General features: G+C 44.3%; 1 protein-coding gene across 1 annotated transcript; it reads right to left on the bottom strand.

The window, feature by feature from the left end:
• Nucleotides 1–6,978: 6,978 nt before the first annotated feature.
• LOC142312188 (uncharacterized) lies at nucleotides 6,979–23,008 on the bottom strand. Its single transcript, XM_075351089.1, has 7 exons — nucleotides 22,687–23,008; nucleotides 16,440–16,589; nucleotides 16,131–16,310; nucleotides 15,924–16,047; nucleotides 15,743–15,840; nucleotides 15,455–15,545; nucleotides 6,979–11,463 (listed from the first exon to the last, which is right to left on the bottom strand). The coding sequence occupies exons 2-7, from the start codon at nucleotides 16,515–16,517 to the stop codon at nucleotides 10,205–10,207; spliced, it is 1,830 nt and encodes a 609-aa protein (XP_075207204.1). The 5' UTR covers nucleotides 16,518–16,589; nucleotides 22,687–23,008; the 3' UTR covers nucleotides 6,979–10,204.
• Nucleotides 23,009–23,334: the final 326 nt, after the last annotated feature.

Raw genomic sequence — 23,334 nt, 5'->3', positions numbered from 1 at the left:
GCAATTTCTCCTGAGTACACCGATATCTCATATGTGGTGGAAATCAATTGTTTGGACGCACGGCAGAGCTCGGAAGGGAAGGAGCATCATTTGAATTTTTGAAAGCAAAATTATCTGTAATAATTAGCGGATGCGATGTTGCGTTTGGAGACCCCCTGAGGTGCCTAAACAATGGATCTCCCCCACAAGTGACCCCATTTTGGAAACTAGACCCCTCGTGGAATTTAACTAGATGTTTAGTGAGCACTTTCAACCTCTGGGGGCTTCACAAAAGTTAATAACTTTGCGCTGTGAAAAAAAAAAATGTTACCACGAAATTGTTACTTCAACCAGGTAGCTTTTTTTTCACAAGGGTATCAGGAAAAATTGCACCATAAAATGTATTGTGCATTTTCTCCTGCATACACAGATACCTCATATGTGGTGGCAAGTAATTGTTTAGGCAGACGGCAGGGCTCAGAAGAGAAGGAGCGCCATTTCACAGCAAAATTGGTTGGAATTATTAGCGGACGCCATGTTGCATTTGGAGACCCCCTGAGGTGCCTAAACAATAGAGCTCCCCCACATGTGACACCCCCCTCATGGCATAAATCTAGATGGGTAATGAGCACTTTGAACCCTCACGTGCTTCATACATTGAGCCATAAAAACAAAAAAGAAATAACATTTTTGTGGCAAAAAAAAAAGTAAAGGCTCAATTTTTTTTAATTTTTACAGGGGTAACAGGATAAAATGGACCGCAAAATTTGGGAGAGGGTGCGGCGGATGGAGGAGCGGCGGAGGATGGGAGAGGGCGCGACAGATGGAGGAGCGGTGGAGGATGGAAGAGGGCGCAACTGATGCAGGAGCGGCGGAGGATGGGGGGGGAGGGTGGAAGGGGCGTGGGAGGTGAGATTGGGGATAGCTACCTTACAGGATTGATATAGCCAGTAGTATTGCAGCAGATGGAGGAGGCAGCAGATGGAGGAGGCAGCAGACCCGAGAGGGGGAGAGGATGGGAGAGTGTGGGCAGCAGATCAGGGAGGGGCATAGCGGTTGATGGGGGAGTGCGGTGGCAGATGCAGGGGCGCAGCGGCTGATGGGGGAGTGCGGTGGCAGATGCAGGGGCGCAGTAGCTGATGGGGGAGGGCGGTGGCAGATGCAGAGGGCAGCGGCTGATGCAGGGGGCGGTGGCTGATGCAGGGAGGCAGTGGCTGATGCAGGGAGGCAGTGGCTGATGCAGGAGGGCAGTGGCCGATGGGGGACGGCAGCAGATGCAGGGCGGGGGGCAGTGGCTGATAGAAGGGGGCAGCAGAAGGAGAGGAGCAGCGGCGAGGCAGGGGCGATGGAGGTGTAGGGGCGCCGCAGGTGCAGGGGCGCCGCAGATGGAGGTGCAGGTGGGCAAGCAGATGGAGGGCGGTGGATGATCTGGGGCAGTGGCTGCAGCGGCGGATGATCGGGGACAGCGGTGGATCGGGGGCAGTGGCTTACCGATGGTCACCCGCAGGGATCGTTCTCCTCAGCTTCCACGGACGGAGAAGCTGAGGAGAGCGATCACCTACATATCACCGGCCCCAGATACACGGTGATTAGAGAGATCGGTCACAAGGCCAATTTCTCCAATTAGCTGGGGGAGGGTGCAGCAAAGGTCACCCAGCTCCAGCCAATGATCAGTGCTATAGCTGCAATAAGTCAGTCCTTATTTGTTTGTTTCCAGGGGGCTACAAAGGGCCTTCCAGACCATAAGGGTGCCATAGCGAGGTGGGTGAAGGACGATATTAGGGTAGCCTATTTAGCACAGAACAGGCCAGCCGGATGGTGTTACCACACATTCCACCAGGTCAGTGACGACTTCTGGGCCGAGAGGGCAGATGTGCCTCTCTTAACAGATTTGTAAGGAGGCAACCTAGTCTTGTCCTACAACCTTCTTTAATCACTACAGATTAGATTTATCATCCATAGTGGATTTAGCCTTTGGTAGAATGGTTCTACAAGTGGTGGTCCCTTTTAAACAAATATGTTCAAGAAAAACAAACCATACCTACACTCACAAAATTATTAGAATGTGTATAATGGTACTACAATAAAAATATGAGTGCAGGGGTTAAAGGACAATAAGACCATTTGAGAAAGGACATAAAACCAAAGGAGAAGAACCAAACGCTGGTCTAATAAAACACAATATATTTTTATTTTATTACAATGACAAAAAGAGTTGCCTGGAAAACTGCAGGGCGTCACAAATGTACAATACCAAGAGAACGCTTCAACAGAAGGGATGTTGGGCTAAGTTAAAAAAAAAAAAATAAAAAAAAAAAAAAAAATATATATATATATATATATATATATATATATATATATATATAATACACAGTGCTTTGCGAAAGTATTCGGCCCCCTGGAATTTTTCAGCCTTTTCCCACATTTCAGGCTTCAAACATAAAGATAAAAAGTTTAATGTTATGGTGAAGAATCAACAACAAGTGGGACACAATTGTGAAGTTGAACGAAATTTATTGCTTATTTCAAACTTTTTTAGAAAATAAATAACTGAAAATTGGGGTGTGCAATATTATTCATCCCCTTTAAGTTAATACTTTATAGCGCCACCTGTTGCAGCGATTACAGCTGCAAGTTGCTTGGGGTATGTGTCTATCAGTTTTGCACATCAAGAGACTGCCATTCTTCCTTTGCAAACAGCTCGAGCTGATTGAGGCTGGATGGAGAGCGTTTGTGAACAGCAGTTTTCAGCTCTTTCCACAGATTCTCAATTGGATTCAGGTCTGGACTTTGACTTGGCAATTCTAACACCTGGATACGTTTATTTGTGAACCATTCCATTGTTGATTTTGCTTTATGTTTGAGATCATTGTGTTGTTGGAAGACAAATCTTCGTCCCAGTCTCAGGTCTTTTGCAGATTCCAACAGGTTTTCTAAAAGAATGGTCCTGTATTTGGCTCCATCCATCTTCCCATCAATTTTAACCATCTTCCCTGTCCCTGCTGAAGAAAAGCAAGCCCAAACCATGATGCTGCCACCACCATGATGGTGTGTTCAGGGTGATGAGCCGTGTTGCTTTTACGCCAAACATATCGTTTGGCATTGTGCCCAAATAGTTCGATTTTGGTTTCATCTGACCAGAGCACCTTCTTCCACATGTTTGGTGTGTATCCCAGGTGGCTTGTGGCAAACTTTAAACGACCCTTTTTATGGATATCTTGGAGAAATGGCTTTCTCCTTGCCACTCTTCCATAAAGGCCAGATTTGTGCAGTGTACGACTGATTGTTGTCCTATGGACAGGCTTGGAGAAATGGCTTTCTCCTTGCCACTCTTCCATAAAGGCCAGATTTCTGCAGTGTACGACTGATTGTTGTCCTATGGACAGACTCTCCCAGCTCAGCTGTAGATCTCTGCAGTTCATCCAGAGTGATCATGGGCCTCTTGGCTGCATCTCTGATCAGTCTTCTCCTTGTTTGAAATAAAAGTTTGGATGGATGGCCGGGTCTTGGTAGATTTGCAGTGGTATGACACTCCTTCCATTTCAATATGATCGCTTGCACAGTGCTCCTTGGGATGTTTAAAGTTTTGGAAATCTTTTTGTAACCAAATCCGGCTTTAAACTTCTCCACAACAGTATCACAGACCTGCCTGTTGTGTTCCTTGGTCTTCATGATGCTATCTGCGCTTTAAACAGAACACAGACTATCACAGAGCATGTGCATATATACGGAGACTTGATTACAAACAAGTGGCTTATAATTATCATCATCAGTCATTTAGGACAACATTGGATCATTCAAAGATCCTCAATGAACTTCTGGAGTGACTTTGTTGCACTGAAAGTAAAGGGGATGAATAATATTGCACACCCCACTTTTCAGTTTATTTTTTTAAAAAGTTTAAAATAAGCAATAAATTTCGTTCAACTTCACAATTGTGTCCCACGTTTTGTTGATTCTTCACCATAACATTGAAATTTTTATCTTTATGTTTGAAGCCTGAAATGTGTACTTCCTCCAGACACAGGGCGTGAGCATAGGCGCCACGTTTTCACCTTCCCTAGCTAACCTGGTTATGTCTGTGTGGGAAGAAAACTATATTTGTAATATTGATAACCCATATAGAGATAATATTGTTTGGCTGGGGAGATTTATTGATGATTTGGTATTTGTCTGGAGGGGTAGTCTCTCGTCTGCGAATTAATTTTTTTCTTATTTGGACTTGAATGATTTCAACCTAAAATTTACTAGTAGTGGTGACGTGTATCAATAAGCTTCTTGGATTTAAAATTGACAGCAGATTTGGACTATAATAAGGTGTTGATATCTCCCTATAAAAAATCCACTACATGTAATAGTTTTTTAATGGCTTCCACCAATCACCCCAAACATGTCATTCAGAATATTCCTGTGGGGGAGCTTATCAGACTAAAAAGGAATACTATATCTAGTGAAAAATTGGAGTAAGAAATTGAAATAACTTGTAATAATTTAAAAAAAAAAAAAAGGGGGGTATCCCAATTGGTCTTTGGAGAGAGCCAAGAAAATCGTGGCAGGCATGGATAGGGTTAAGCTGTTGGAATCTACCAGAAAAAAAGACAATTTGACTCTAAAAAAATCTAGGGTGGTCTTCAGTACTAATTATAGCCCTCAGTTTAATTCTATTGTCAAAATCATCAGAAAATAACTCCCTTTGTTGTCCCAGAATGATATTCTGAAAAATATCGTGGAAAATAATGATACTGCCTTTGTGGCAAGAAGAGCCCCGACTTTAGCTACATTATTATCACCTAGCATGTTTAAAGATCCTGATAAAATTTCCCCTAATAACTGGTTAAAAACGACAGGTTTTTGTTAAATGCGGTGCCAACATTTGCAAGTGCTGCGGTTTTGCTAGTAAATCTAAGACATTTACATCTATTTCCAATAAAAAACAGTTCAGTCTGTTCTTTTATAAACTGTAATACGGAGAATGTAGTGTATCTAATTAATTGCAATATATGCTGCATGCAGTATGTGGGTTGCACAATGAACCCCCTCAAAACTAGAATCCGCAAACACCTATCAGACGCTAGTAATTTGCCTGTGGTTGGTGCATCAGTAGTATCCCGACATTTTTCCAAAAAACACAAAAGGGATTTAAGTGGTTTCTCTTTTATGGGCATAGAGCATTTAAAAAAAACATTGAGAGGGGGAGATTTTCATAAAAAAGTGCTTGCCAGAGAGAGTAGGTGGATATTTGAGCTGGGGGCCCGTATGCCACAAGATTTTAATAACCGCTTGGATATTATTATGCACTATTGATATACTTGTACTATATAATGCTGGTTAACATCATATTTCCATTTTTTTGTACCATTTAAATTTTATGGTCAGGTTATTGAGTCTTTCCGATTGTATTATCTCCAAAATATTGAATCCTTTCTTTGTAATTCTCATGTATGTTGTACATTGATCAATATGCAGATAGTTTATATGTTTGATCTGCTTGTCTTGTTCATGTTTTTAAAGGGAACCTGTCAGCAGAAATTTCGACTTAAACCTAACAGATTCCCCCTCTGCAGCTCCTGGGCTGCATTCTAGCAAGGTCCCTGTTAGTATTGTGGCCCCTTTCTGACCCAAAAAAAGAGTTTATATCGAGGTACCTTTTTGGCTTCTGATTCTCTAAATGTGTCACGGGGGCGGGCTGCCTGATGGCCGTTATTCTGCCCCCTGGTCCTGTATGCCGCCCCCATCGCCGATTTCTATACTTCTGGACGCCGCCCACTGCTCCAGCCATCCCCGCGCATGCCCAGTGCTCATCTCTCGTGGATGAGCACTGTGCCCAGTGTCACCGGTGGTGACGTGCGCGCAGGGTTTAGATTATGGGCGGTGCTGTGATGTTAATTACCAAGCAACCGCCCATAATCGCGGGACCGCGCATTCCCCCTCGGCCTGCTTTCTGCGCAAGCGCGCTGCAGCTGAACTCACGTCACCTCCTTCCCATCTTGCCCTGAGGCAGGAAATAGATGGGAGGAGCGCGGAGCAGTGACTACACCGATCAGGAGGAGTTCAGCTGCAGCGCGCTTGCGCAGAAAGAAGCAGGCCGAGGGGGAATGCGCGGTCCCGCGATTATGGGCGGTTGCTTGGTAATTAACATCACAGCACCGCCCATAATCTAAACCCTGCGCGCACGTCACCACCGGTGACACTGTGCACAGTGCTCATCCACGAGAGATGAGCACTGGGCATGCGCGGGGATGGCTGGAGCAGTGGGCGGCGTCCAGAAGTATAGAAATCGGCGATGGGGGCGGCATACAGGAACAGGGGGCAGAATAACGGCCATCAGGCAGCCCGCCCCCGTGACACATTTAGAGAATCAGAAGCCAAAAAGGTACCTCGATATAAACTCTTTTTTTGGGTCAGAAAGGGGCCACAATACTAACAGGGACCTTGCTAGAATGCAGCCCAGGAGCTGCAGAGGGGGAATCTGTTAGGTTTAAGTCGAAATTTCTGCTGACAGGTTCCCTTTAAGTCTGTCACATATGTCTATAATTACCCTGATGAGAGTGAGATGTATATAAGGTTCCATGTTGGGAAAGCAGATTAGATTCTGGACCGTGAAGAAGGCGGGTTTTACTGCTGAAACGCGTAGTCTCATCTGCACTACTTTCCTGCGTTAATGCTGTTTTGAACTACTTGGACCATTGCCTTTTAATGGATTTATGAATAAAATGAAAAAAATTTTAACAGCATCCTGGATTGCTCACGTTATTGCTGGACTCTGCTCTGCCGTTGTTCACATTTGTATGGATGGACTCCTACATCATGATCCGGGCACAACGGAGTTAACCAGGTTACCTGAGGTTCCAGGTGGTTCACAGGAGTGAGCTGGTCTACACTGTTTGACATTATATAATATATATATATATATATATATATATATATATATATATAAAATACTCAGTTTCTTCTTGAAAATGATTGCAATCACAAATTCTTTGGTATTATTATCTTCATTTATTTTGCTTGCAATGAAAAAACACAAAAGAGAATGAAACAAAAATGAAATCATTGATCATTTCACACAAAACTCCAAAAATGGGCCAGACAAAAGTATTGGCACCCTTTAGCCTAATAATTGGTTGCACAACCTTTAGCCAAAATAACTGCGAACAACCGCTTTCGGTAACCATCAATGAGTTTGTTACAATGCTCTGCTGGAATTTTAGACCATTCTTCTTTGGAAAACTGCTCCAGGTCCCTGAGATTTGAAGGGTGCCTTCTCCAAACTGCCATTTTGGATCTCTCCACAGGTGTTCTATGGGATTCAGGTCTGAACTCATTGCTGGCCACTTTAGTAGTCTCCAGTGCTTTCTATCAAACCATTTTCTAGTGTGTTTTGACGTGTGTTTTGGGTCATTGTCCTGCTGGAAGACCCATGACCTCAGTCTTCCCGCCTCCTGCAGACGGAGACCGCCCTCTGCCTCCTAGCCAGTGGCACCAGGGCTCCTACCCTGGCGCCGTTCAATTTGGGGGTATTTGCCTCTGCTGGAGCTGGGCACAGCTCCAGCCCACACTCCTCTCCAACTTGAACTCTCAGCTTATCGGTTTACTTTCCCGCCCCAGGCTGTCTAGACTCCTTGGTGGCCGTCTTCCAACCGCCTGGTTCCGCCCCCTGGTGTGTCTATCTAGCCCTGAAGGGGGTGACTAAGTTTTAAAGGTCGGCTGCTGTTACCTGTGAGGGAAGGTGTTGTGCAGGGGCCTATTTGTGACTACCTGGCCCGGCCAGGGCATCACACTCCCCCTTGGTTAAACACAGACCGTCCGCGGGCTGTCCGACCACGACCGGTTTATTTTGTAACTGCTTGAGGACTGGATATTAGTCGCATTCTTTGGGGTAGTGCATTCCAGAAAACTGGCGCGGCACGATAAAAGTTTTGGAGACACAGGTGTGAAGTTCGTAGTATGGAGGATGTTAGTCTAAGATCAGTTGCGTTATAGAGGGGGAGGGTAGGATGATAGACAGAGATGAGATATAAGGTGGTGCAGAACTGTGGAGAGCTTTGTAGGTGAGAGATATAAGTTTCTATTGTATTCTGTGCTGATAGGTAGCCAGTGTAGTGATTGGCACAAGGTGGAGGCATCAGTGAAGCGGCTGGACAGGAATATGACCCTGGCTGCTGCATTCACAATGGATTGGAGGGGAGAAAGTTTGGTCAGAGGGAGACCGATCAGTATAGAGTTGCAATAGTCCAGAATGAATAAGAGCTACACTAAGGATTTTTGCAGTTTCGAAGGTGAGAAACAGTCGGATTCTGGACATGTTTTTAAAATGCAGGTGACACGTGTGAGTGAGTGATTGTATATGGGGAATGAAGGAAAGTTCTGAGTCAAATATAACCCCAAGACAGCGAGAATGCCGCTTTGGAGTAATAATTAAATCATCGAAGATAATTGAGATGTCGTGTATAGGTTGGTTAGTAGAGGGAGGAAACACAAGAAACTCAGCTTTGGAGAGATTCAGTTTCAGATAGAGGGAGGACATGCTTTGAGAGACAGTAGACAGACAATCCATGGTGTTTCATAATAAAGCAGGGGTGATGTTCGGAGATGATGTGTATAATTGGGTGTCATCAGCATAGAGATGATACTGGAAACCAAATCTGCCAATGGTTTGTCCAATAGGGGCAGTGTATAGAGAAAAGAGGAGGAGACCCAAGACTGAGCCTTGAGGAACCCCGAAGGTGAGGGGGAGAGGAGCGGAGTAAGAGCCGGCAAAGGAAACAGTGAAGGAGCGGTCAGAGAGATAGGAGAACAACCAGGAGAGAGCAGTGTCCTTGAAGCCAATAGAGTGAAGCATGGTGAGGAGGAGTTGGTAATCTAATGTGTCAAAAGCAGCACAGAGATCTAAGAGAAACAATAGGGAATAGTGGCCATTGGATTTTGCTGTTAATAGATCATTGGAGACTTTAGTGAGGGCCGTTTCAGTGGAGTATAAAGAACGAAAACTGGATTGAGTATTTAAAAATCAAAGTACCCTTACACCCAATAATATGTGCATTGCGGTATTATCACACTAAATACGGTGAAGTACCAAGTGAATGGTGAAAGGGAAGTGAACACCTGTGTCTAGGGAAAGTGACGATGGTGACCCCTGATTAAATCTACTGCTGATCCCTGCGGTCCTTCACCACCCTAGATTGGCTTGGCGCATTGGGTGTGGAACCTGATACCTGACCCTAGGTATCTCTAGTGCTGGGCCCGAAATAGGAAACAGATGGGATGAGCTCTTCGCCAACTCCACTAAACACTATAGATGACACAAGAGGAGACACGGGAAAATGCATTAACTACTTATCTTCAGATGACACAGGTAGAAGTTCAGCAACGATACCACAGAGGAGTACAAGCCACCTTCTTGTAACAAAGGCTTGAATGAACTGAAAATATCACCAGCACAAGGAAGGAAGAGGGTATTTAAGCACCAACAAAATGCTGATGATCAGCAGCTGAGTGGAAGGAGATCTCATGCTGGATCCAAAGGGGAAGAGATGAATTCAGCAGGAAAGCTACCTATAACAATGAATACTGACAACAGGAACAATGGAAAGTCAGGGAGCATTCTGCGCAGCCAAATGCTGTGACCTTCTATGGCCAGAAACCACATGACTGTCTGTCACCCGTGACAGGTACAGAGAAGAGAATACATTTAAAAAAATATGAATAACACCAAATGATCTCACAAAGAAGGGATGGATTGTGTATATAAATAGTAATATGAACAGGTTTTATAATCACATATTTTCCATATAGTGAATATATAAATGTACAGCAATGTGAAATATTCAATGTACATGAAATACTGCTTTTTATTTGCTTTTAGATAACAGAAGTCTACTAGTAACTGCATATACTTTAATTCTAATGTAACTTCTAAGTTGTGTTCTTTGTTACTTATGGCTTTACTTTGTCTGTGATGTCTTTTCCTGTACAGTTTGCCAAAATATATGGTTTCTTTCCATGTGAGATTTTGTTTGTATTTAACAAAATAAGATTTTCAAGTAAAACATTTCTCACATTGTAGGTATGATAATCCCCTTGTGAGCTATTTGATATTCAAGAGGACGCCATTTGTGGAGAAAACATATTCCACATTCTAAGCATGAAATGGATTCTCCCCTGTGTGAGTGCACTAATGGTCAACTAAAAATAAGTTCCAATTGATAGATTTCCCACATTCTGATCATGAACAGGACTTTTCCTCCATGTGAGTTCTCTGGTGCCTAAGAAAATATGATTGATCAGTAAAACATTTATCACATTCTAAACATGTAAAAGGCGTCTTACCTGTGTGAGTTCTCTTATGTGTAACAAGACCTGATTTACTTCTGAAACATTTCCCACATTCTGAGCATGAATATGGCTTCACACCTGTGTGAGTTATCTTATGTCTAACAAGATTTGATTTAGTTGTAAAACATTTCCCACATTCTGAACATAAAAATGGCTTCTCCCCTGTATGAGTTCTCTTATGTAGAACAAGATAGGGTTTAGTTGTAAAATGTTTTCCACATTCTGAACATGAATATGGCTTTTCCCCTGTGTGAGTTCTCTGATGTGTGACAAGAAGTGATTTATGTGCAAAACATATTCCACATTCCAAACATGAAAAAGGCTTTTGCTCTGTATGTAATTTTAGGTGTCTAAGAAGACAGGGTTTATCTGAATAATATTTCCCACATTCTGAACATGAAAAAGGCTTTTTCTCTGTATGTAATTTTTGGTGTCTAAGAAGACACGTTTTATCTGAATAATATTTTCCACATTCTGAACATGAAAATGGCTTCTCCCCTGTGTGAGTTCTCCGATGTTTAAGAACATTTGATTTATTTGCAAAACATTTCCCACATTCTGAACATGAATATGGCTTTTCACTGGTGTGAATTCTCTGGTGTCTAATGAGAGCAAATTTAGCTGCAAAACATTTCTCACATTCTGAACATAAATATGGCTTCTGCCCTGTGTGACTACTATGATGTCTAACAAGATTTGCTTTCCTTGCAAAACATTTCCCACAGTCTGAACATGAATATGGCCTCTCTCCTGTGTGAATTCTCTCATATCTAACAAGCTTTGATTTCTGGTTAAACTTTTTGTTACTCTCTGATGATGAAAATTTTTTCGCCTCTGTGTGTATTTTTTTATGTGTAACATAAGACATTTTAAGGGATAAACTTTTTCCAAACGCCGCAGTTAGAAATGGCTTCTTTGCTATAAGAGCAGTTTGACCTTTAACACCTCTTTTGTTTTTCTTAATAGTCAGAGATGAATCAGAAGATAGCACCTGTTTAAAAGAATTAAATGATAGATCTTTGCTGTGAAGGGATGATGATATATCTGGAGCAATGGAATTCACTTCAGTTTTATCTTGTACGATATCAAGGTCATCTGATTTCATCATTGCAGATGTCAGTTGTCCCTCTGATCTTCTGGTACGATCATCTCCCAAGAATTAAAAAAAAACATAAAAAGAATTACATATATACATATATGTATATAATATATACGCATACTTATACACACTCAATATCTTTAAAAATTATATTTTTAAAATGTCCATAGAAATAACTTACTAAAACAAAAACAGTTCACAATCCAATAGTAAAACTTCAGAGCAGGAACTAGTAAATCATGATTGGTCAATTTTTTTGTTCATTCTGCCTTGCAAATATTTGAATAATCCACCAAATAAATGTTATGGTCGCCAAAATAATACCAATAAAAACTTCAACTGCACCTTCAAAAAACAAGAACATACAGTATTTTTCGGATTATAGGATGCACCGGACTATAAGACGCACCCCAAATTTAGAGGAGGAAATAGAAGAAATATATATTTTTGGTGTAAAAATGGGGGTCCCTCTTGTAGTCTTATGGTTCGTAGCTTAAGAGGGGCCACAAGGGGGAGTGGATCAGGGTAACAGGAAGTCGGCAGCAACATGAGTGGGGAGAATGTAGATTACTGGGGGACATTTGGGTGGTGGAGCCGGGCCACAAGAAGCCAGTGGTAGCACAAGTCGGGCAATGATGCGGGCCCTGGGCTAGGAGGAGGGGGTATATTGGAGGCGCGAAGCAGGAGGCAGGCGTCATTAATCTCTCAGCGACAGACACAATGAGCTTCAGTAAAATGGCGCCAGAGACGACGCATGCACAGATTGAGATCTCGGAGAGCCAAGGTCTCAATCTGCGCATGCACCGCCACCAGCGCCATTTTCCTGAAGTTCAACACTGGGAGATTAATGACGCCTGCCTCGCCCACTAGTACACCGCCTCTCCCAGTCCAGGGTCCGCGGCATCGGCCAACTTTGTCTGCCACCTGCATCCTACCCCATGCACTCCCATGCCCTCTGGTAAACTACATTTGGCTTATAAGATGCACCCCCATTTCCCCACCAACTTTGAGCAACGGCAACGTTGGTCACATGACCGCAATTATGTGCTATGCATGTTCCCGGCCAGAACCCAACTAGTGGCAGTGGCCTCACTCAATACAAGTGTATGTAGTGGGTGTGTCCGGATAGTGGCCGTGGACTTGCTCTATATATTTCTATGGAGCTAAGCTGGGAAAATGCACACAATTGCAGTCATGTGACCGCCGTTCCCGGCTCAAAAACTGGTGATTCCTCGCCGCTTACAGTGTGTGCGCTGGGAGGATTCATAAGTCTGCAGTCACAGAGAGTGACTTCAGACTTTAGCCTGGACAACCCCATTGCAAAATAAATTTTGGGGTCCATTTTTTTTATGAGAGACTGTGCAGTAATTTGAACTTCTTAGGATCAAAAACATAATGGAATTTACGATTTGGGGTCAGGCCATGAAACCAGCCAGGGTTACAAGCTGTGCCAATACATCTCCTGTAGATATGAATAAATGTGTGTTAGCCATCAGCCACAAACAGCTTAGAGATCTTTCATGACATAGGTGCAATTTTTAGGTGTAGTTTATAACAATGCTCTTTGAAGTTCGTCTGTATTATCTCACAGAAACGGAAAAGTCAGGATAAAAGAAAACTGCTGCAATTGTACAGAAATTCACATTTTTTGAAATATTAGAAATTATTAACTTTATTTTGGTAATAAGGGGGATTTTTTTTTATTTCTCCCTTAATCTAAACACTGGCGTTGTAGCGTTTAAAGGGGTTGTCCAGTACTACGACAAGAGCTTTGGATTCCACTTGTTTCCCACAGTTAAAATAAAAGTCCCCGTACTTACCTCCTGTTCTGGCGCTGTCCCTTGTCCAATCACCGCTGGCTTCTCTCTCCCGCCTTCAGACAAAGTGAGTTAAGCGGGCTTTACACACTGCGATATCGGTCCAGATATCGCTAGTGTGGGTACCCGCCCCCATCTGTTGCAAGACACGGGCAAATCGCTGCCCGTGCCGCACAACATCGCCCAGACCCGTCACACATACTTACCTGCCCGGCGATGTCGCTGTGACCGGCGAACCGCCTCCTTTCTAAGGGGGCGGCCCGTGCGGCGTCACAGCGACGTCACTGAGCGGCCTCCCAATAGCAGCGGAGGGGCGGAGCTGAGCGGGACGTAACATCCCGCCCACCTCCTTCCTTCAGCATAGCGGCCGGGAGGCAGGTAAGGAGAGCTTCCTCGTTCCTGCGGTGTCACACTGAGCGATGTGTGCTGCCGCAGGAACGAGGAACAACCTCGTTACTGCTGCAGTAACGATTTTTGAGAATGGACCCCCATATCACCGATGAGCGTTTTTGCAACGATGCAAAATTGCTTATCGGTGTCACATGCAACGGCATCGCTAATGCGGCCGGATGTGCGTCACCAATTCCGTGACCCCAACGAGTTCGCATTAGCGATGTCGTAGCGTGTAAAGCCCCCTTTAATCAGCAGGAAGAGACGCTGCAGCTGCCGCTGACTCCTGTTCATAGCCCAGTTGGTCCAAAGACTGTGCCAGAACGGGAGGGGAGTACAGTTTTTTTATTTTAACTGGGGGAAACAAGTGGAATTTGAAGGGAATGTCCTAGTAGTGGACAACCCCTTTAAGTAGATACAAAAAATGATTGTATTCTCTTTCTTGAGTATAGTCGATTAGTATGGGCGTAACGAATAGGTTGCTAAGCAGATACTATGCTCCTACATGTGTGAACGACACCCTATACAAGCCATTTGTGTGCAATTTTATTATCAACCAATCGCCCCCTCCATGGATTGGAAGTGTGTGAGTGATTTGCTCCTCTTGCAGCTGTGATGCTTCCACTTTATTGGGGGTCTTGCTGCATCCTACTAGTGCATTAGTTCCTTGGCAGGTTATAACTGCTGCCCTCTATTTGCTGTAAGTAATTGCTGAATTTTTGGAGGAGATTTTTCTCTCTCTTTTTGTTGCTTTTTTATGCTGGTATCAGCATCTTTGATTTCCAGGTTGTACGATAGATTCTTCAGCCCTTAAGCGCTCTCCAAAACCAATCTCACTCCAACAGAAAGACTTAAAATTCTCCGAATAATTCAGTGTGCACACGTGGTGTTTTTATTGCATTTTTTTATGCGTTTTTGAGTGCAGATTTGTCACAATACCTGAAGACTGTCTTGATGCCAGCAAAGTGAATGAGAATCCTGAAATGTCATGCCACGTCGAGTATTTTCTCCTTGCAGATTTGGTGTAGATTTAAATCTGCAGCATGTCATTTCTTTCAGAGTCTTTGTTGATGATTTTACCCATACTAATGAATGGGAAAAACATGTACCAAAAATGTGCAATAAAAATGCATTGAAAATGCCGCAAAAAGGCACATTTTTTCTGCTGTTTTTCTCCCGACAAGAGAAGCAGAAATGGTGCCAAAATTTCTGCACCAAATACTTAAAGTATACACATACCTTAAGGCCAGGGCCACACAGGGCACTACTGCGATGCTCACATGACATTCGGCTCACGCTGGCAGGACAGCAGAACCCGAGTGTCATGCTAGTATCCCTGCGTCTGAGGTCAGACTGTGCGAGCGGACCTCAGCTGCGGGGGGGCGGGCCGGCACGGAGGAGAGGAGGGAGGGATTTATCTCCCTCTCTCCTCCGTAGATGGCTATTGCGATTCTCGCTCTTCACGCGCGGTACACCGGTGTACCGCGAGTGCAGTGTGATTTTTCTCTCGCCCCATTCACTTGAATGGGTGCGAGAGAAAAGAGTCTCGCATTACAATCGCAGCATGCTGCGATTGTTTTCTCGGTCCAATTAGGGCTGAGAAAATAATCGCTCATGGGTGCTGACACAGGCTAAAATTGGTCCAAGTGAAATGCGATGTTTTATCGCATTCCACTCGCACCGATTTTCTCGCCGTGTGGCTTAGGCATAATAGGAGTACTTTTGTGTGGAGGTGCATGTATTGTGATATTCTCAGACTACAGCACCAATAAAGCAGCCACAGACGGTGACAGAAGAATCTGTGACTTCTCTGCATTTAGTGGTAACTACTCACCTGGGTAGCCATATGTAGGAATCTCCTCTTTATTCTGCTCATCACCCCTCACATATGTCTCTGTAGTATTAATATGGGTCAGATCTTCACTCTGAAAGAAATATTGTAAAAGTCACAGACAGATGAAGAAGTCACATTTATGATCAGCTCTAATCCTGCCATCTCCACCGTTCTCATTACACAAGTATAAATCATATAATACTGGTGGATAAAACAATACTGAGCACAAGACCTTCACAGCCGTCTACACATCATAGGGAGATTTCATGACACCTTCTCTCCATCTACCTGATGATCCTGAGGAACATTGGGATCTTCTTGTTTACAGTCCTGTGGAACAAGAGGACGGGGACATCTCTCTGGTGTTGTCCTCTCACTGGATAGAACTGGAGGAGACACATACAGGGACTGGATTCATTTTTTACATACAGATAATTATAGGCCGTGTGTATTTAGTCCTGTCTATTACCTGGTGATGTGAGGGGCTGGGGAACCTCCATCATGACGTTCTTGTACAGATCTTTGTGTCCTTCTAAATACTCCCACTCCTCCATGGAGAAATAGACGGTGACATCCTGACACCTTATAGGAACCTGACATATACAATAATACCATCATCCCCCCCATCCTTTCATAGCGTTACTGTACAATGTCCCAGCATTCCCAGCAGTGTCACCTCTCCAGTCAGCAGCTCAATCATCTTGTAGGTGAGTTCTAGGATCTTCTGGTCATTGATGTCCTCATGTATCAGGGGGTGAGGTGGAGGCCACGTGATTGGGCTCAGGGGTCTTCCCCATCCCTCAGACACAGGGTCCTGACAGTGCTCCCTAGAGGTCTTCTTCACTACTGTGTAATCCTGGTTATGGAGAGACACAGTAATAAATCTCACTACAGACATTTCCAGAGTCCTCACCTCTCCAGTTCTGTCTGTCTGTTATTCCCATAGATAAGAATGATGTAATGTGACGTCATCACAATCTCTCACCTCTCCAGTAAGCCGGAAGAGGATCTCTAGGGTGAGGTGTAATATTCTCTCCACCATCTTATCCTTGTTTCTACCCATCCTTGATGGGTCAATCAGGAAAATTCTTTTATATGGTAGATCTCCACTGAAAAGATCCAATATTGTAGGGACCTGAATGGGGAGAAGATAAGAAAATATATCATCATAAAGAATCCCGTGTAATAATACAAAGACTTGAGATAATAAGGGGAAACATATGAGGAGATAAAATGTGTAGATTATCTATTCTCAGAATGTATGCATTGGAATGTCACGTACAATCGGATGTGACCTTAATGGAGGACTCCGCTTCTCACATTCATTCATCTACTGAACTATTGCAATAGGCTGACATTGAGGTAAGTGAGCTGTCTTGGGGCAATTATCTTTACCTTTGATGTAGCATCTACTGTATTTGCTAATGAGGAATTACAGAGTAAAACTGTACTCTTTCAGAAATTGTCAGCTACTTCATTTATCTACACACAGAGGAGGAGGCTTCAGTTATTTTAACTTATCTGATCCATAACATGGACCATAGGTTGAAATGCTTAATAAAACGTCTCCTCCATACTGATTGCTTGTAGGGATCATATGTTTGTCGGGACAGACCTTGAGATAGAGAGACTGGAGGAGGACCCAGCAGCGGTGGCACAGGACTAGTGGGATCCTTAATGTGAGTATTACTATTTTAATTTTCTACATTATTCACTTTTTTCTTTCTCCATCTACTAATAAAACTTATAGATTTTAGGCCACACACAACAAGCAGTTTCTTCCTTGGAGTCGGCAGCTGAATAAGTTTCTCATAGACTCATCTTCCATAATGCTGATTCTCGTCTTATTTACCAACACTGGAATCAGCATCAGCAATACTGCAGGAAATATTCATTTATTCATTACATGTGAAATGAGAAATAACTACCGTATTTTTAGGATTATAAGACGCACTTTTCCTCCCAAAAATTTGGAAGGAAAATGAGGGGTGTATCTTATAATCCAAATGTAGCTGACAGGGAGGTGGTGGAGAGGGGAAGCAAAAGGCAGGGGCGATGTGCTGCGGGCTGTGAGACAGAGGCCATCCTGAAAATCTCAGCAGTGCGGGCTTCAAATAATGGCACCCGGAGTCGGCGCGTGCGCAGATGGAGCTCTCGGCACAAGATCCTCTGCACGTGCCGCCTGCAGCCCACTGATCTCACAGCATGCGACTTAAGGAAAATGGCACTCGGAGGTGGCGCGTGCGCATATGAGATTTCAGCTTGTCATTTGGGTTGATAGCTCAATCTGCGCATGTGCCAACTCTGGGCGCCATTTCTTTGAAGATCGCACAACTGACATTTTCTGGATGTTGCCTGCCACACAGCATGACAGTGCCTGCAGCGAGCATCTGGAACACCTGCTGCACCGCATCGCCCTGCTTCAGCACCGCCCCTGCCTCCTGTGACCCCGCTCCACTGCTGCCCCTCCTTCTCGGTAAGACAGCACCGGATTGTAAGACGGACACCATTTTTTTTATCTTATTTTTTCCTCTAAATCCAGTGCGTCTTATAAACAGTACTTCTTGAAGAGGACAACATCTTCATTTTCTACATCGTCTCCATAAACATATTTGTCCAGAGTCCATCACGGACTACATCCCCACCAGCCGCCTATATGAATGTTCCCATCTTCCCTGGGCTGTAACCTTCTATCCCATTAGATCTCATGTCGTCTGATTCCCACACAGAAGTTTTATGCATTTTTTAGAATACTTTTATGTTTGCAAAAACAAAGAATACTGGAATTATTTTATGCCAAAATCTCCATGTACAGTATTTTATGTTTTTGTTTGGGGCAGTTTCCCCTAAAGGGTACTTTACATGCTGCGACATCGCTAGCGATCTCGTTAGCGATGTGAAAGTCTAGATCGCAGGTGCGATCTTTCGAGATCGCACATAGGTCATTTTACGCATGTGCGATCTCGAAAGATCGCACTTGCGATCTAGAATTTCACATCGCTAGCGATGTCGCAGCATGTAAAGTACCCTTTAGATTTCCCCAAATCACATAAAAAAAAAACCAGATAAAACAAGTGTCAAAATGTTACAAAAAAATTGGCACAAACAAAGCTTGTAAAAAAACGATGCAAAAAGCAAGAGACATGTTACGGTTTGGGGTTCCCTCGAGCCTCGAACCGCTCCTGCCCCGTCCTCAACCCCTGCACTGTGTCGACTGACTCCCCGGCATCACCTGCCAGGTGCCTGGCTGCTACGTGTCGGGTGTCTAGGGTCTTGGTTCATTGTGAGCCTAACTCCCTGTTTTGCCCTACCGCGCATATGCGGATTAACGCTGCCTCTCCAGGCTCTAAGTGCAGGATTCCTGCTACTGCGCATGCGCGTGACGTCACCAGTGACATGGCGGCTCCCCATTGGCCGCAGATGTCGCTGTCGATGGAGTCATGGTGACATGGTGGTCCCTGAGTGGCTGCGGCCGGTGCCACTGCCATCTGGCTTGGGGCAGGGCTTAGGCTATAAAGGACCCCGGATGACGCCCATGGCTGCGCGAGCGTCTTTCTAGCTCAGTGACACAATTGGTGCAGAGCAGTCTGTAGCAGCCACAAGCGCCATCAGCCCTGTGTGCTTGTGACAGGGCTAAAAAAGTGAATAGGAGCGGTAGGCAGGGTTAGGCGTCCGGTGTCTGTCACACCAAGATTCACAGAGAGGCACACCCAAGGTATGCTAACCCACTCCTGTCCTACCACTTTATCCATGCTAAGGCAGCTCAGTGACGTCAACTGGCCTGCGTCTTCGGTCCAGCTGTGCTCCCTTCGCATGCGGACAACTCCCCGCAGGTCTCCCTGTGCTGCTAACAGGGGAGGTCCTGTACTCGGTGGTGTGCTGCGAACACCACCGATTGTGTTTTTTATTTTTGTGTTCCTGTGAATTTGTGCCGTCCAGCCGCCTGTCCATCGTGGCTTTGTCATCTGCTCAAAGGACCTTGGGAGGCGTTAGAGCTGTTATTAGTTTTGCTCTAACTGTCCTCCCGCGTAACACGTGGTGTTCCTTTTTAACAAATTTTAAATGTGTTAAAAAAAACCAAAACAACAATACTTTTTTGTGCAGCACAATGTACATGTACACTGCCGTTCAAAAGTTTGGGGTCCCCAGACAATTTTGTCTTTTCTATGAAAAATCATACTTTTATTTATCAAATGAGTCGCATAATGAATATAGTCCAGACATTGACTAGGTTAGAAATAGTGATTTTTACTTAAAATAATAATTTTCTCCTTCAGACTTTGCTTTCGGCACAGAATGCTCCTTTGCAGCAATTCCAGCTTTGCAGACCTTTGTCATTCTAGCTGTTAATTTGATTAAGTAATCTGGAGATATTTCACCCCATGCTTCCAGAAGCCGCTCCCACAAGTTGGATTGGCCTGATGGGCACTTTTTGTGTACCATACGGTCAAGCTGCTCCCACAACAGCTCAATAAGGTTGAGATCTGGTGACTGGGCTGGCCACTCCATTACAGATAGAATACCAGCTGCCTGCTTCTTGCCTAAATAGTTCACGAATAATTTGGAGGTGTGCTTAGGGTCATTGTCCTGTTGTAGGATGAAATTGGCTCCACTCAAGCTCTGTCCACAGGGTATGGCATGGCGCTGCAAAATTGAGTGATAGCCTTCCTTATTCAAAATCCCTTTTAGCTTGTCCAAATCTCCCACTTTACCAGCACCAAAGCATCCCCAGACCATCACATTACCTGCACCATGCTTGACAGATGGCGTCAGGCACTCTTCCAGCATTTTTTCAGTTCTGCGTCTCACAAATGTTCTTCTGTGTGATCCAAACACCTCAAACTTCGATTTGTCTGTCCATAACACTTTTTAACAATCTTCCTCTGTCCAATGTCTGTGTTCTTTTGCCCATATTAATCTCTTCCTTTTATTAGCCAGTCTCAGATATGGCTTTTTCTTTGCCACTCTGCCCTGAAGGCCATCATCCCTCAGTCGCTTCTTCACTGTAGACATTGACACTGGTGTTTTGCGGGTACTATTTAATGAAGCTGCCAGTTGAGGACCTGTGAGGCATTGATTTCTCAAACTAGAGACTCTAATGTACGTGTCTTGTTGCTCAGTTGTGCAGCGGGGCCTCCCACTTCTCTTTCGACTCGGGTTAGAGCCTGTTTGTGCTCGTCTCTGAAGGGAGTAGCACACACCGTTGTAAAAAATCTTCAGTTTCTTGGTAATTTCTCGCATGGAATATCCTTCATTTCTAAGAACAAGAATAGACTGTCGAGTTTCACATGAAAGTTCTCTTTTTCTGGCCATTTTGAAAGTTTAATGGAACCAACAAATGTAATGCTCCAGATTCTCAACTAGCTCAAAAGGAAGGTTAGTTTTATAACTTCTCTAATCAGCAAAACTGTTTTTAGCTGTGCTACACAAGGGTTTTCAAGGGATTTCTAAACATCCATTAGCCTTCTAACACAATTAGCAAACACAATGTACCATTAGAACATTGGAGTGGTGGTTGTTAGAAATGGGCCTCTATACACCTATGTAGATATTGCATTAAAAAACAGACGTTTGCAGCTAGAATAGTCATTTACCACATTAACAATGTATAGTATATTTCTGTTTAAGTTAATGTTAGCTTCATTGAAAAAAAAAGTACTTTTTTTTTGAAAAATAAGGAAACATCTAAATGACCCTAAACTTTTGAATGGTAGTGTATGTCGCAAAGATAGAATGGGCATGACATGACTGCACCAATAATCCCAGTAGCTCAATTACTTCACTCTCTCAAAAGGCATCCATGGTAAATAACAAGATTGAGAGAGGTTCAGAACACCCGTGTACCACCCATTGCCCCCATCATGTTTGGTGTCTACAAACTCGCACTGACGTGAGGCATCACAACGACACATCAGTTTTATCATATAGAGAACATGGTGAATAAAATAACCCAATAACTATTGTGTGATCACACTTTTTTTTGCAGTTTTTCCAGACTTGAATTTTTTTTGCTGTTTTCCAATACACTATATGGTAAAACTCATGGTTTCATTTAAAAGTACAACTCATCCCGCAAAAAAAACAGCCCTTATATGGGAAGATTAACGGAAAAATAAAAAAGTTACGGCTCTCGGAAGAAAGAGAGGAAAATAAACCTGGGGGCTTAAGGGGTTAAATGGTGCTGTGACATTTTCACAGTGCGATTTAAGGGGTTAACAGGCACGGGTGGATTGCAGATCCACTTGTGCCTGCGAGGCACACGTCTGCTGTGCAAATCAGCAGACATGTGCGGGGTTTGCAGCAGCTGGTGGTCATCACTTCTTCACGACTTAGGACGTTACGTCCTCGGTCGTGAAGGGATTAAGCCTAAGTCCCCTTCCCCTAGTCTTAAGACCCTGTCACACACACAGAGATAAATCTGCGGAAGATCTCTGGTTGCAGTGAAATTGTGGACAATCAGTGCCAGGTTTGTGGCTGTGTACAAATGGAACAATATGTCCATGATTTCACTGCAACCACAGATCTGCCAAAGATTTATCTCTGTGTGTGACGGGCCCTTTAGACTCACCCTCTAACGTTTTGTTTGGCTTTTGTTTCGTGCTGCTATGGTCCCATGCCGCCATCTAGTGATTATAATTTCTCATTGGCCGGAAGTCAAAAGTTACCTCCCATGCTCTCAATACAAGTCTATGAGAGCCAGAATGAGGCTCCCATAGACCTGTATTGAAGAGTGACCTCCGGCGCCTTCATGAAACACTATAGCTGCCAGCAGGGAAACCAGATGAAGACGCCGGAGGTTGAGTATAAGACGGGGACTAAGAATTAAAGTATCGCTACAGCGGGGAAATAAAAAATAAATGATGGAATGGTGTTTTTAAAAAAAATACAAAGTTCTTCTAGAATGCTATGTCCTCAGAATGTCTCCAAGATAACGGCCCCTCATACATCTATAGCCCCTGCCGACCACCGGATCCACCAGACCGGGGAAACTGCTCCAGGAGGTCGGGGCTGTGTCCTGGGGTCACCGGGTTCTACAGGAAGAATTGGGCTGAATACCGCGAGAGCAACATGTTTCCATGATTGCTTTTTTTTTTTTATAGTCGGGGCGTCTGTATCTATCAGAGGAAAAGGAACAAAAACCTCACGATTCATAGAAATCAGCGAGAGAAAAACCCCAAGAAAGTCTCAGAGCTGAAGAGGTTAATGGCCAGTAATGGGGAATCTCCACATACCTCCACCTGCAGAGCCGCACACTAGATATAAGGTAGACGCTAGAGTGTACAGGCTCCTGACAGGTATGACGTCACTTGTCATGTGATGGGGGCGTGTTCAAAATTCAGCCCGTATATTTCCAGATGGAATAAACATTATTTTTCCAAGTCCATGTGGGTATAGAGGTGATTATAATAGAAGCGGGGTCTGGGGGTGAGAGCTCCAGATGGGGGGCAGGGGGCGGAGCCTGCATGATAATAGTGGACGGGAAGAAGCATCATCACGCCCACCAACCAAGCTAGCCACGCCCACTAACCTGTCAGGAGCCCATACATTCTAGACTCAACCCCACCTGCAGAGCCGCACACTAGATATATGGTTTGCTCTGTGCTTCCAGGACCTGTGATGATGTCACATGGAGGGGAGGAGTCAGGGGTCACATGGTCAGCTCCTCAGTGTATGCAGGACTCTGCTGTGCTGGGTGTCATGGTGCTGGATGAGGGGAAGGTTATGTGTGGGGTCAGGAGGGGTTTACAGTGTGGATGTAGCAGAGCCGTGTGTGTACGAGGTGTACGGAGCGGAGCCGTGTGTGTACGAGGTGTACGGAGCGGAGCCGTGTGTGTACGAGGTGTACGGAGCGGAGCCGTGTGTGTACGAGTTGTACGGAG

This window comes from Anomaloglossus baeobatrachus, chromosome 5 (genome assembly GCF_048569485.1).
Source record: "Anomaloglossus baeobatrachus isolate aAnoBae1 chromosome 5, aAnoBae1.hap1, whole genome shotgun sequence".
Classification (NCBI taxonomy): Eukaryota; Metazoa; Chordata; class Amphibia; order Anura; family Aromobatidae; genus Anomaloglossus; species Anomaloglossus baeobatrachus.
This window is presented reverse-complemented; position numbering and strand designations above follow the sequence as displayed.